The 13,808-nt window shown below is 44.0% G+C and overlaps 1 protein-coding gene across 1 annotated transcript in view; it reads right to left on the bottom strand.

Moving 5' to 3' along the window:
- Nucleotides 1-1,427: 1,427 nt before the first annotated feature.
- Nucleotides 1,428-13,808, bottom strand: part of akt3a (v-akt murine thymoma viral oncogene homolog 3a) — a 45,123-nt gene continuing 32,742 nt past the window's right edge. Inside the window, exons 10-13 of the mRNA XM_062400886.1 lie at nucleotides 8,382-8,596; nucleotides 7,381-7,468; nucleotides 6,746-6,848; nucleotides 1,428-5,984 (exon numbers count right to left, since the gene is read on the bottom strand). Coding sequence (XP_062256870.1) covers nucleotides 5,899-5,984; nucleotides 6,746-6,848; nucleotides 7,381-7,468; nucleotides 8,382-8,596 — 492 coding nt within the window. The 3' untranslated portion in view covers nucleotides 1,428-5,898. The remainder of the gene's footprint in view (nucleotides 5,985-6,745; nucleotides 6,849-7,380; nucleotides 7,469-8,381; nucleotides 8,597-13,808) is intronic.

The raw sequence follows: 13,808 nt of genomic DNA on the forward strand, positions 1-13,808 counted from the left end.
CACGGCATTCATACACCCTCACCCCCAAACCCCAGCTGGATAACACCACCTTGCACACACACATACACACACACACACACGCTGCCTAATCCCAGTGTGCCAGTGAAAGAGGTGATTGTCTGCGGCTGTGTCAGAGGGGACACACTAATTGGAACGTCCCACTAATGACACAACACTCGCACAACTTTCTCACACCACTGTTTGCTCTGCGTTACATCACGACAACAAACCGCCGACGATCGAATGATCAGAGTAAAAAAAAAAAAAAAGTCAACTTGACTTCTGCTTTTTATATCGGAGTCTCCTTCATTTCAGGAACACAAATAAAATGCCTGGAAAAGGTCAAAGACGCTAAAGTGACGTGTTAAGATATATTTAAATCAAACCTCCATCTTAAACCCAGAGACAATTTACTACCATGATTTATCATTGACTGCGACTAAATGAATTTGTCTTTTCTCTGCAGGAGCTCTTTAAAGACATATACTGAGCACTGAAATCAAAACAGTTAGTGGTTCTGGATTTATTGAAACACACACACAGTCTGTACTTTGTCACGATTGATTGTGAGTGTCAGACGTTGAGATTCCAATTTTCCTGATGACTTGTTTGTGTCTCCAGCTTCTCTGCTCGGTTTCCTCCTCTTCATCACCGCCACTGTTCGGCTGCTCTGTTTACAGGGTTCCTATGGTCATGAAAAACCTGGAACAGCCATGGAATTTTAAAATGTGTTTTTTCAGGCCTGGAAAAGTCATGGAAAAAATAAAATCCCCAAAGTTTTTGGAAAAGTCATGGAAATTTGTTATATTCATATTTTCATGTCGTTCATTTACGCTGATTTTTAAATAATTCATATGCTTTTAAAGAAATACGCTCAAATATAAGCAGGCATACTTGGGTTTGTGTCATTTAAGGTATACTGTATGCCTTGGAATTCTCATTGTTAGTTTAAATACTACATATTGTCACTTTTTCGTGTGTACGCCAAGATTTTTGGTCATGGAAATGTGGTTTAAGTTTTGAATATTCATAGGAATCCATTAGTCAAAATGTGTATGAATCCTGTGTTTGGATCCAGATGTTTTTATTGTTTGACGGATCAAACTGTTCTTTATTGTTCTGACTGAGGCTGATGTGCAGGGAGACGTTAACATCCTGTATCTGTGAGCTTTGTGTTCACTTCATATCAATCAATCAGTTTCATTGTTTACATAGTTGAGAAATAATTTGTCGGTTTATTTACATTTGGCAAATGATTGTTACTGTGTGTTTATTTTCCCTCAGGACAAATTTAACATTTTGAATTTCATTCTCATGCAAAGTTGTTTTTTTTTAAGTTTTCCTGATTTTCATTTGAGCTGAGCTGAAAGTTCACGAGGTCACAAATCTTATTTTTTAGCCACGAAGCAAACAGTCGACACCCCGGCTGCAGATTGACATAGTGCTTTATTGAAGCTGTCCGTAAGAAGGAAAATAATGTGCATCCCTATCATATACATTTTTATGTGTAAAAATACTAAGGATGTACAGTGTAAAAAAAAACAGCTTCATGTTGATGGTAATTCGTTGTGTTCACATCCCGGCGGCCTCAGTGGCCAGCAGCACTGCGTCCTCACAGCAGGAGGGACAGAGAAAGGCTGTTCGATCTGCTCTTCCGTGAACCCCCCTCCCTGGAATCTGCAGAGCTTCCCCCGACGCGGACTCAAGAGTCGACGTGGTTCTGAGGTCCGGAGCGGACTCCAGCGCCTCGGGGGAAACTCCGCCCGGCTCAGTGAACAGCTGGAGGCTGTCCATCAACGTCCTGCATGACTGTAAAGCTTCAGTAGATGGACATGGACATGGACATGGACATGAGAGGGAAGTGTTACACCTTTATTTCTAATATTTGTATGTTTGCTGTTTTTTCTTTTTTGTTTGCTGTTTACAAATAAATGCATCCCATGCTTGTTCATGTTAATAACCATGATGATAGTAGACTAGTACCAGAGAGAAGAGGGGGGGCATGAGGTCAAACACTCTCAGAAGTCCTTCCAAACACTCTGTTTACTTATGTCCAGTAAATGCCAGAAGTTTGTGATTTTGGCTGACGCCCGTCGGTTCATTAACAACGGACGAGCTCACCACAGAACAGCGAAGGTCTTTTAGAGGAGTTCTACACATTATTCAAAAGCTCTTGGAGTCAGATCTGTTGTGTGATGGATGTACAAACAGCAGCAGCCGCTTGAAGACGTAAACGCACCCGACGGCATGTGCCCACGACTGGTTCATAGTCTCAAAGTGAAAACCCACTGGGATGAGGAGGGTCACTGAACTCCACCTTCTCTCACAGGAGCTGGAGGAGAAAACATTTCTTCTGTCGTGGTCTGGGACCTTTGAATCGAGGGTTGAATGAGGAGAGTTTGAGGGGAAACTATTTGAGGAAGGAGCCGGAGGCGTCAGTGGATTCACACTGAGCCTTGTTCAGGACCCGCTCTGCAGGGACAGCACTGACCCACTCTACAGGGACAGCACTGACTCGTCTCTGGCATGTGAGACACAATCACCAGGGTGTTGCCAGCTCAAGACATCCGAGCAGCATCAAAGCCGCCGGCCGTGAGTGGAGCGGAGATGTGCTTTAAAAAAAAAATCCAAATTTTTCTTAAAAACATGAAAAAAAGCGAATATAAAAAAAGGAAATTCTCCTTTTAAAGCAGAGCTGAATCAGATTCCTCTGAATCATGTAAAAAAGTGATGGATGTGAAAGTGCTGTGGCCAAAGATAAAAAGCGGTATTTTATGAACTCTGGCGTCTAATGGTTTTTGGCGTTGAGCGTGCACATGCAGATAGAACTCCTCAGTCGCTCGCAGACCTGGGTCAGAGCAGAGCTGAAATCCTTCCAAATACTGTGGAGCGCTTGCCTGAGCCGGAGGAAGGTGCCAGCTGGGTGGGATTTCTACTTATTTTGAACTTTTCCGGCTGTTTTCCCGCTGTGCCAGACACAGAAAAGTATTTTTCATAAGAGTTGTGTGTGCCACTTTGACTCAGGACTGGTGCAGTGGAGAGAAGAGGACTACAGCATGCTGGGGGGGGGGGGGGGGGGCTGTCCGTCGTCCTCTTACACTTCCTATGGTAAAGCGCTTTTGCCTTTCGCTAATTGCAGTTCTATTGATGTGGAAGAGTAAAATCATGTGGACATTAGAGCAGCAGGAAAACGGGTAATGTGTCGTTTATATAATATCTGTAAAGAAAAGAAAAAAAACAAAACAACAGAGGCATTTATTTTAGAACAAAGTCTCTGAAGAATTAAACCGCAGAGAGAAACACGACTACGCCCCCTCACTGCTAAACTCACATCAAATAAATTAAACAGAAAAAGAGAAATTCAAGTTATCCAACGATCATAAAAACATTCACATAAATAAGAGTGGAATGCAGTTTTCTAAAGAGAGCACCCCCCCCCCTCCCCCGGCCCCCCGTCGTCCTCTTTGTCGTTGACGTCTCCCACGTGGAGCTATTTTTGGATTTTTTTTAAAAATATATCTCAGATTTAGGTGCTGGATGTCAAAGTTTGGAGCTCGTGGCTCAACCAGGCCCGGAGTTCAGAATCGTTGTTGGTTCAAACTGGAAGACAATGACGACAAAACAATCGCAAAAAGACAAACAGGACCGGAGAGATGTCGGGACGCGTTGAAAGATGGAGGAGAGTCTCGTGTGAAGATCCGACAAACGCTGACCTTTGAACCCTCTCGCGCTTCCTCTTCGACTTCCTGCTCTCCTTCCCCTCCACGCACTTTTCTCTAGTCGTGAAACTCTTTCCTCACTTCCTGCTTTACATTCTGTGCTGCACTCGTTTATTCTTTTCCACTCGACTTCCTCTTCGTCTTTCTCTCTCTGAACTTCCCCGCCCCTCGAACCTGTGACCAGATTAAAGATGGCGGACATTCGTGTCAGTGTCAGGTGACGCGAGGCTTCACGCTCGACACCTGTGGGGGGGATTTGGATAAAGTTTTCTTCTTTCTTTTTTCTGCTCACAGTGAAACTCTCGTCGTCTTCCACGCGTCCCGTCACATTTTGGTCAGAAAACAACACACAGACAATCAAATACACGATGGAGCAGGAAGGCCATCTGCTTTCCCTCCTACATTCTTCAGCCATTTTTGTTTCTTGAGGTGCCTTTTCTTTTTTTTCTTTTTTGTCTCTCTCTCAGCCCTAAGAAATAATTATCTCTAGGATAACGTCATAACAATAGAAAAGTTAAATATAAAACCGATGAGTAGAACAATAAATAGAACATGTATATATTATAGCCTTTGCTGTGATCGGTGTAAACCCAAAACCTTTGATTTTAAATCCTTCGTGAGGAAGTCACACAGGAAACAGGAGATTGACAGTTACCTCGCGACCGTGGACGCCTCATAAAATATCACATTGTAAATATCTCATATTGTATCATTCATGGAGCCGTTTACCTGTACACACACACACACACACACACTGTCTCTCTGTCTCTGCTCATCACTGTGGACCTGCCGTCCTGGACTCTACTCTCCACATTGCGGTGAGTCTGTCCCTGTTGTGTGTTTTCCCTTTCCTGCACAGGGACACACACAGGCACAGCCGTGTTCTTCCCGAAGCCGTGAGAACAAAACGTCCCAGTAAAGCTCTCCGTCGTCCACGCCGAGCTCCTTTTCAAAACGTTTTTTCCCTTTTGTGACAGAGACTGAAACTCAGAGGGACTCACAGCTGTTTGAGAAATAAATAAAAGAGAAAGAACTCTGGGGAAGGGAGTGACTGGGGGGGGCGGGCAAGTCGTTAAAACCATCCTCTCCTTTTTCACCTCTGCAATCCCAGATATATTAGCCACCTTGCACTGCATTGTGGGTAACGTAGTAAAGCTCACGGTTTGGGAGCTTCATCCTTCTGAGCTGCTGTGCTTTGAGGCGCGATCTTCAACACAGACCGATAACAATGACGACAATCACAATAGTACCTCGCACACACACTCACACTCACACACACATCACATCACATCCCATCATCTCGATCTACAGACCTGTCGTGGTAGCGTCTGTGCTGCAGCTGTACAAGCATGGAAGTGGATAAAGGTGGCTGATGTGTTGCTGGACGCCTGTGTAATGACCTGCAGCATCAAGCTAGTAGTGTAGCACCGGGTTTTAGAAGTATAGCAGTAGTACCTGTAGTAGTTGTAGTAGTAGTTGAAATAGCAGCAACAATAATAACGAATTGCACTGAGCAAAACCCTGAGTGGAATCCCGCTCGGTGACACGAGGTGTGCAGGATTCTGCTCGTCGGCGACAACTGTTCCCTCAACGCCAGGCAGCCTCAGTCGATCCCAGATGTGTTATCTACGTCAGGACGTGAAATCAGAGCCGAGCGTCTCGCTGAGTCTGAGAATCTGTTTGCAAAAAGCCTGAGATACAACCGGAAACGGCAGTTTGGGGTTTCGAACGACTTAAAACGCTGCGTCTCCCTCGTACGGATGGGAAGCCACGAAAACACGACGACTCCTTTTAAAAAATAAATTCCATCAGCTGTCGTCTAACTTGATCAGAGGCGCTTGTTTTTTACGTTTGTCGGCACCCACATACGTCAAAGCACAGCAGGCCACCGGTGATGCTCCTGTCATTAAAGGGACATTACATAGTAAGTGATCACATCACAGCTCGGATCACCTGGGGATGCAGTGCAGGATTTAGAGGGAAATCTTGCCCCGGAATTTCTTTCTAAAGATGGATTCACAAAAATCAGAATAACTTAATGGATAGAGAGGTGAAGAAGAGGAGGAGAAGGGCTAGATCCTTCAAGTCATTGTTTGTTTTGGGTCAGTCCAAAGCTGTGGGTCTTTGTCCCACACTGATGACCTCAGAGACCAGCTGTCAGTTCCACGGGACGCACTGATCATTCCCGCCCGCTGGCCGAGTAGGAGAACTGCGGGAAGTGCGGCCGTCTCTCGTTGTCCAGACAGTCCATCCCGTCCTCGTCAACTGAGGAAGAGGAAGAGAAGACACGGGAGTGAGTTCAGAGGACAAACCAGCGTGTTTGCATCGTGCTGCGGATTCAGGATCAGAACACAATTCAATTAACAAGTGGCTCTTTGAGGTGCAAATCTGCCGCTAACAAACTGATGTGTGACCTAGAAAAGTGGAACTTACACGATCGTGCACGGAAACACGTCGGTCCCACTCATGCATAATTCAGCGCTGAGCATTTTAAAAGCGCGATCCGTGTCTGAAAAGGCTGTGAAGAGCCACATGTGCCCTGAGGACTATTACAGAGACACTTGAACAAACACACAACAGCACTTTTGAGTGTTTGTTCCCCTCAGTTAACTCAAGTGGAAATGTCTCCACTGAAGAAAGAGAAGGAGCCATGATTCATTTAATAAAGCTGCAGGTATTAAAGTGAGTTTATCACTATCAGCTGCTCGAGAGATTTAAATCTACGCAATGTGCAGACAGATCATTTATTAAGATTGTGCTCCGTGCTGCAGAGATTGTTTTAACCCTACATATATTTGTTGTGCTTTTGTAACAGTCACGTTTAATATTGAACTCCCAAACACTCGATTAACGCAGAGTCCCAACCAGAGGACAAACTTATTTCCCCCTCAGTCTGTTTATTTCTATATTTATCCCGTCGCCGAGAATATTTGCGGATCTGTAAATTATCAAAGTGAGATTTTGTGGTAGCGTGGGCATATGTTTGCGTGAGCATGTGTGAGGACGAGAGACGGGCAGACACTCACATTTCTCTGGTGGAGTGACGGTGATGGTCTGGGCTGTGAACTCCTCGTCAAAGTATCTGGTGTCTGTCTCCGACGTCACCTGAGGCTTGAAGGGCGGGACGAGCTGGGACAGAGAAGTGAGGGGGGGGTAGATTAGAGAACTGTGCTCTGGACATCTCAACACAAAATAGGCTCCTTGACTTGATGAAAATAGAACCAAACTGAATGGCAAATACTAAAATCGAATAATAATGATTATAATAAAAGTGAATGTATTTTTAAAGTATATGTGAGAAGGCATAACTAATTTAATTCAAAAAATGAATTCATTATAAGTCAGTAAATTCATTAATTTTAAAATAAGTGCAGCAGTTTTTTTGATTTTAAAAAAAATGTTTATTCCACCAAAATAAATAAAGGATGAGCAATGACTCGTAAAAGCCACTAAAAGGAGAAGAACCAAGACATTAAACTTTATAAGGGCATAGTGTGAGATTTATAGTTATAATAATAACATCACATCTTTACGTTATTATATATATATAAAATCACTATGAGAGAAATTGTGATTTGTGAACATGGGCAGTAAAAAAAACATTTTGTTTTTCCTTATGGCAAATATTGCCGACAGATATCAACCTTGACCCTAACTTTACCTTTTTATCGTAGACGTCCTGCCAGTCAACTCCAGTGAAGAAGCTGTGTCTCATTATTTCTTTAGCATCATCTGGTCCTCCACCCAACCTGGAGAAGAGCAGAGAAATGTAATCAACCAGGCAAACAGGTCGGAGGAAGGAACATTTGATTTGAAACCAAGAAGAACAGGATTTGATCGAACTGATAAAAGTGATGAGAGGTGAAAAATAGCTTATTGCTGGTTTAAATCAAGAGATTGTTGGAAAATTATCCAATCAGAAAAAAACAGGTCATATATTAAGTGAATGAGAAACAAACACTGCTGTCCGTTGGGAGAAGGTGGAACTACTTCTTTAAAATCATACAGAACATCACAGTTTATAAAGATTCATAAGGGAGGAATCATCAGTTCCAGATTTATTCTCCTGCACAGGAGAGTTCCCCTGAAGCCAGAGTCCCACAGAACCGTCTTCAGAGGGTGTGGCCTCCTCAGAGTCAGTGTGGGACTTACAACAAGAAGAGAGAGAAGACGCTGACACAGAAGAAACCGTCAAACGAAAACAAGTTCTCCAAGATGTTTGGAACAATCTACGGTACGAGAACCACAACGTGTACCGAGGAGAAGAGCTGCTGTTCTCCAGGTGAAGGACGGTCGACGCAATGTTTTTATGTCCATTAAGGGAAAATGATAAATAAACGTTATTCGCAGCATCATTTTTTTTTAACTGTTTTCTCTTTACCTTTGGCACAGAACTGAGAATAGAGCTGTTCTAAAGTTTGTTCATATCCCTAATGAAGGTTGTGTTGACCTTGTAAATAAACCTGGCAGAATGAAGTGAGACAGTGTTTTCATTTGTATTCACGTCAGGAGAATTTTTAATTTTTTTTTTTTTTTTCAGTTGTTTGCAACTAAAATAAAAAAACAAAGAGGTGATTTTAATTGTGACGGATAATTCTCGAGCTTATCCAGTTTGTTTTTTGTGTCTGTGTGGAGACACAAGTGAAACCTGGACACACACACCTTTTGTTGGGGTCCTTGATGAGCAGGCCGGACAGCAGCGACTTGGCGTCGGACGACAGAGTGCGAGGGAACTTGATGTCCTCCATGAGGATGAGCTCAAACAGCTTCTCGTGGTCCTGGTTGTAGAACGGCAGGCGGCCGCACATCATCTCGTACGTCACCACGCCCAAACCCCACCAGTCCACCGCCCGGCCGTAGTCGTTGTCCTCCAGGACCTGAGGAGAGGAGAGAAACGCAGATAGACAACTTTTACTTTTTTTTTTTTTTTTTTTAATGGGACCGTTTGTTTTATTGGACATCTGCTTTTATTCTTCTTTTATAGGACGATGAACGCTGCCCTAGGTGCTGGGTGAAGAGACAGATGAAGGAAAAAACAGCAAACAGAGTCAATATGCTGTTTAGCTCAGGGGATAAATTAAAAAAAAAAGTAAAAGTTGCGTGATATGAAGAGAGGCAGCTGCACAGATGACAAGGGGCGGAGGTGTGGACGGCCGAGCCCGTCTCTCCATAAACACACATACAGAGGCAGACATCACGGGATGGCAGGTCTTCAGAGGCCCCTGGTACAGTAAGGGAGTCAGTGTGTTGGCGGGGTCCACCAGATGCCCCCCCCAGGTCCCTGCCAGCTCTCCCTGGCAAACTGATGCTCTGCTGGCAGGGACAGTGAGGAGCGTCCCTGAGTGAAAAAGGTAGAAAACGTCCCGCAACACGGGTCAGTGAGGGCCAAGCTGGCGAGCACAGGTAGCGTGTGTTCCCCCCCTCACGCCTGTCCCGTCTTATCCTGCCTTTTTCCGTCCTCTAATCATGTCTTCTTACTTCTTACCTTCCCTTTCATCGAGTCATGTGTCCGTTCCTTCACCTCTGGAAGAGTGAGACAGACGAGGGAAAGGGAGGAAGATGAGAAGACCACTGAAGTTTTTTTTAAGGTGCTGTTTAGGCCCTTGTCAACATAATACTCTTAGTATATGTGTGTATCCAAACTTTAGTGTCATATCTGTGGGTGTGTATGTGTGTGTGTGTGACTGATGGACAGGCAGTGTTGGACAGCAGCCATACCAGCATATGTTGTACATCTTGCCAATGATAATAACATCTCACTCACTGTTAATAATGGACCAGGCAGGGTGGACGTGAGCACAAGCCAACACACACTAAACACACCAATTGCAAAAAAAATGTTTTTCACACAAATATTATAAAACCACACAATAAAACTATACAGCAATTGTCCCAGAAAAGATTGAACAATGTACGGCACAGAGAGCTCATGTGTGTCATTAGCTGTGGTGAGATGAGCGGCAGATGAAGATAATACAGGCGTCATAAATACACAAATAGCTTCGACTACAATAGAGACTTGTTTATGGAATCTCATTAACTGGGTGTGAAAATGCATAATAAAATTTAACCTGAACATTTGAAAGAGTCGTGTTAATAAATGATTGTATATAATCTCATTTTTAGATATTTAATAATAAATCTTTATGATATTACTTTGAAATACATTAAAAAATAATAAAAAACTGTCATAGGATCACAAAACACCCACATTTACTAATCATATCTTCTTCTGGTATTTCACACACAAAACGTGGTGAAAAGAAAATGAACTATTGCATATAAATAAATTTACTTTATTTTCTTTCTCCAGTCTAAATATAACTCGATGGGTTTGTACATAAAGGCCTCGACAGTCCTCTCATCAAACCACATTTAAATTCAGTAGATCCAGATTTTTCTTTGGAGCTGCACCAAATTGCAACCACACATAAATGTCAGTCCCCTAAACATGGCTGGTTTTTATCTTCAAGATCCATGAACCGCTGAAAGGGAGTTAAAAAAAAATTGATCTGTCCCCTGTTCTGGATTTTTACCAAAATGTCACGTGTTCTCTTTCCTGACCAATAACGCACCCTCCCAGCGAGTTTAATGGTTTATTAAAACCAATGCAGATAAAAGCATAACCCCCTGGTGAATTTAGCTACAGACTATCATAGATTACTTTAACTGAGCTTTAACAAAAGATGAACAAGTCCCACTCAGGAGCCTCAGAAATTACTGTTTCAGTCACTGATACATATTCAGAGTTTCACTGATGCTGCATCTTTAACCCTGGAGTCTGTGAGAGATCGACTGTAATTAACAGTCACCACAGGTAGGCGGAGGAATGATATTCATCTAACATATTACTGAGGGATTCTCCTAATAAGTGTCAGATGAGGTTCTGTCGTACAACAGACCAGGTGAGAGAAAACACCAAACAGCTGCCTGTGGGTTTCCACAGCAGCTCAATATCACAAATTTGATCATTAACCGACTGAGCTCGTGCACTTGACGCTTAACTGCTAATGATGCAGGCGGCTGCTTCAGCGTGTGCACGGGAGGGAGTGAGAGAGAGAGATATACATGTTTGCTATTTTATTTGTGTGTGTCTGTTTGTGTGTGTGTGTGTTTGTGCGCGCTCATTGAGCTGGTCACCCTGTTGGCAGCTGCAGAGAAGAGCTGGGGGAATGAAGTGTGCCGCCAGCTCCAGATATACTATTGATTGGTACTGCTGGATGGATAACACTGGCTTAGACTGCTGGGAGACTGTCTTTCACACGTACACACACACACACTAACACACAACACACACACACAAACACTGACAAACACTGACAAACACACGCAGACACACGGCAGATGGAATATTTATCCATCCTCATCAAATTCATAAAGTTTTGAGAGTGAGGCAAACTAGGAGATGTTTGGTGTTGTTTCAGTCCCTGCAGCTTGAGGAAGGAGGGAGGCAAACACACACACACACACAGACACACACACAAACACAGACACACACACACACACAAATTAACATAGACAGATTATGAAATTAAGAGCTGTTTTGTGTGGATGTGATGTGCCCTGTGTTGAGTCTTTTACAAGAAAGGTATAAGAATGTAGAAAAACCTAAACTAACCTTGTTGTGCGTCTGTGTGTGTGTGTGTGTGTGTGTGTGTGTGTGTGTGTGTGTGTGTGTGTGTGTGTGTGTGTGTTTGTGTGTGTGTGTGTGTGTCCTGGGACCAAAGAAAGTGGTGGCAGCTCGGTTGCAGGCAGGGAGCAGATTAATCCACACAGAGCCAGAATGCTGCCCCACAGCCGTAGGCATGAGGCAAGGGAGTGCGTGTATGTGTGTGTGTGTGTGTGTTAGTGTGCACAGAATGCGTGGTTATGTGTGTATATTTAAGAAAAAGACAGGACAAATAAATAGGACGAGAGGAGAGGAGGAGTCTTGGTAAAAGCAGCCATGAGGGAAAAGGTCTTGTCCTGCCCTGGTCCCTGTTGGTGCAGCCATGTGGCAGCTAGAAGCTGTTCACAGGACAAGGGCTTTGGCAGCCTGGACAGGACGAGATGGGACGGGCACACACAGCCCCGTGGCTGTAACAGCCCAGATACTCAGCAGGGAACACAAACACACAAACACACCTCACAGTGAACATACACTCACATATTGTCGGTGTCAAACACAGACCTTCTACGTCCAAAGTGTCGTTATGAGGAAATCGGTTAATTCTGTCTGATAACTTGCTTTTACTAGACATTTACAGTAAGGATAAAACAAAAGAATAACTCACAATACCAAATATATACAACATACAAGGAAAATAAAAACAAACACTTGCGAATAAATCCCAAATGCAGCCTCTTCAACACTTTCTACAAAAAACAGCCACAACGAAATGTGTCAAACACATGAAATATGAGAAAACAGAGAAAACACTCGCATGTGTTTCCTCTGATCCGGTTCCATCATTTCACGAAGACCTTCTACTGCACGTTGTTCATTAATCTCACGTTAATCTTCTTCTTTTATTTCTGACTATCCTCGAAACAAACAAATAACACTTCAGTCTGATTCTTTACAAGTTTGGCGACACCATTATTCGCTTCATGTGTTATGTTGTGTGTCTTCCTTCAGGCAGTGCGCAGACACAGACCCTTTTCAACACTTCTCATCTGCCCTTCCTCACTGACGGCAAACACAGGAACTGTCTGAATTTCACTCCTGTAACCCTGAAATATTTTTTCTCTCTTCTCATCTTCCTCTGTCTTCAACCCCCCCCCCCCCCACCCCCCCCCCCCCCCCCACCCCCCCCCCCCCCCTTTCTCTTTTTAATCCCGGCTACTTTGCATCACTGTAACTTGGCTCGGAGCAAACTGTGTTATTTTTACACGCGGGCGGGCGAGCAGAGCGAGCGGGCGGGCGAGTGGCGGCGGTGTAGATTTCCAGGTTTTTTCCGAGCACCTTCCTCCAACCTCGCCCATCTGCCGCCATCTGCCTCGCTTTAGCCCGCACTTTCTACTGCAATCACACACACACAGTGCACACGCGCGCACACACACACACACACTCACATAAATGCACACAGACGCACATCCTGTGAAAAATAACCAACAGCCTCCAATCAGCTTTTGGCACGCAAAGGGAGGGACTCTAAAAAAAAAAAAGCACAAATGCTGCGCCAAATTGTCCTCCATACTTTTTCAAGTGGGATATACACTATGCCTCTCCCCTCCTGCTTCCATCTCCACATCTCCATCGCTCCCATCTACACCACCCACAGTCCTGCAGCGCTCCCGCCAGTTGATCTGCTGGCCTTCGAGTGGGGCAGAGCTGATGGCTGGACAGCGGATGGCGGCGAAAATAAAATTATTACAAGAATGTAGTGATAGGTGCATGTGTGCGTGTGTGTGTGTGTGTGTTTGTGTGAGTGCTGTGCCGTGCCGTGCTGTGCCCTTTTCCAAATTCAACCCAACACCCTCGTTCACACACAGAAGCTGCATATTTACAGTTCACCCTGATATTATGGAAATGTTTCCGCCGGTGAACTCTGCAAATAAAAATGTACACACATAAATTCCGCGGTAAGAAGATTTCACACGCAGCGCCTGCAGGCCCATTCGTTTATCGCCCATTTATCAAAGATCAGTAATAATCCCGGTCGGGGCTGTTGTTAGATAAGCAGGTGTTGTGCGGTGGGCAACACGAGTCCCACAGTTCACAGGGGCCGTCCGGAACCCTGAGCGCTGCAGATTCACTGTGTAATGGATTGGCTGCCTGTGGAGGCCACAGATGCCTTTATGTACTTCACAGCCTCAGTCAGTCTTATGTACATAAAATAACTGAATGTCATTACTGTGCATAACAAGTGTCACGTGGTTTAACACACGGTCTCATGTCATCAGTCGTGGCTTCTCCTGTCATGTGATAAACATTAAATACGGTAGAACCTATGAATACATAGTTTTTGTTGTAGAAATGCTACACAAGGAAGTATATGATGAGTGGTATGAACTTACAAAAAATAAATGAACTAACATTACAGCAAACAAAGTTACCTTCACTTCACTCATCATTTACACCTGCCTTTTATTTCCCACCTGGTGATT

This window comes from Platichthys flesus, chromosome 12 (assembly GCF_949316205.1).
Source record: "Platichthys flesus chromosome 12, fPlaFle2.1, whole genome shotgun sequence".
Lineage (NCBI taxonomy): Eukaryota > Metazoa > Chordata > Actinopteri > Pleuronectiformes > Pleuronectidae > Platichthys > Platichthys flesus.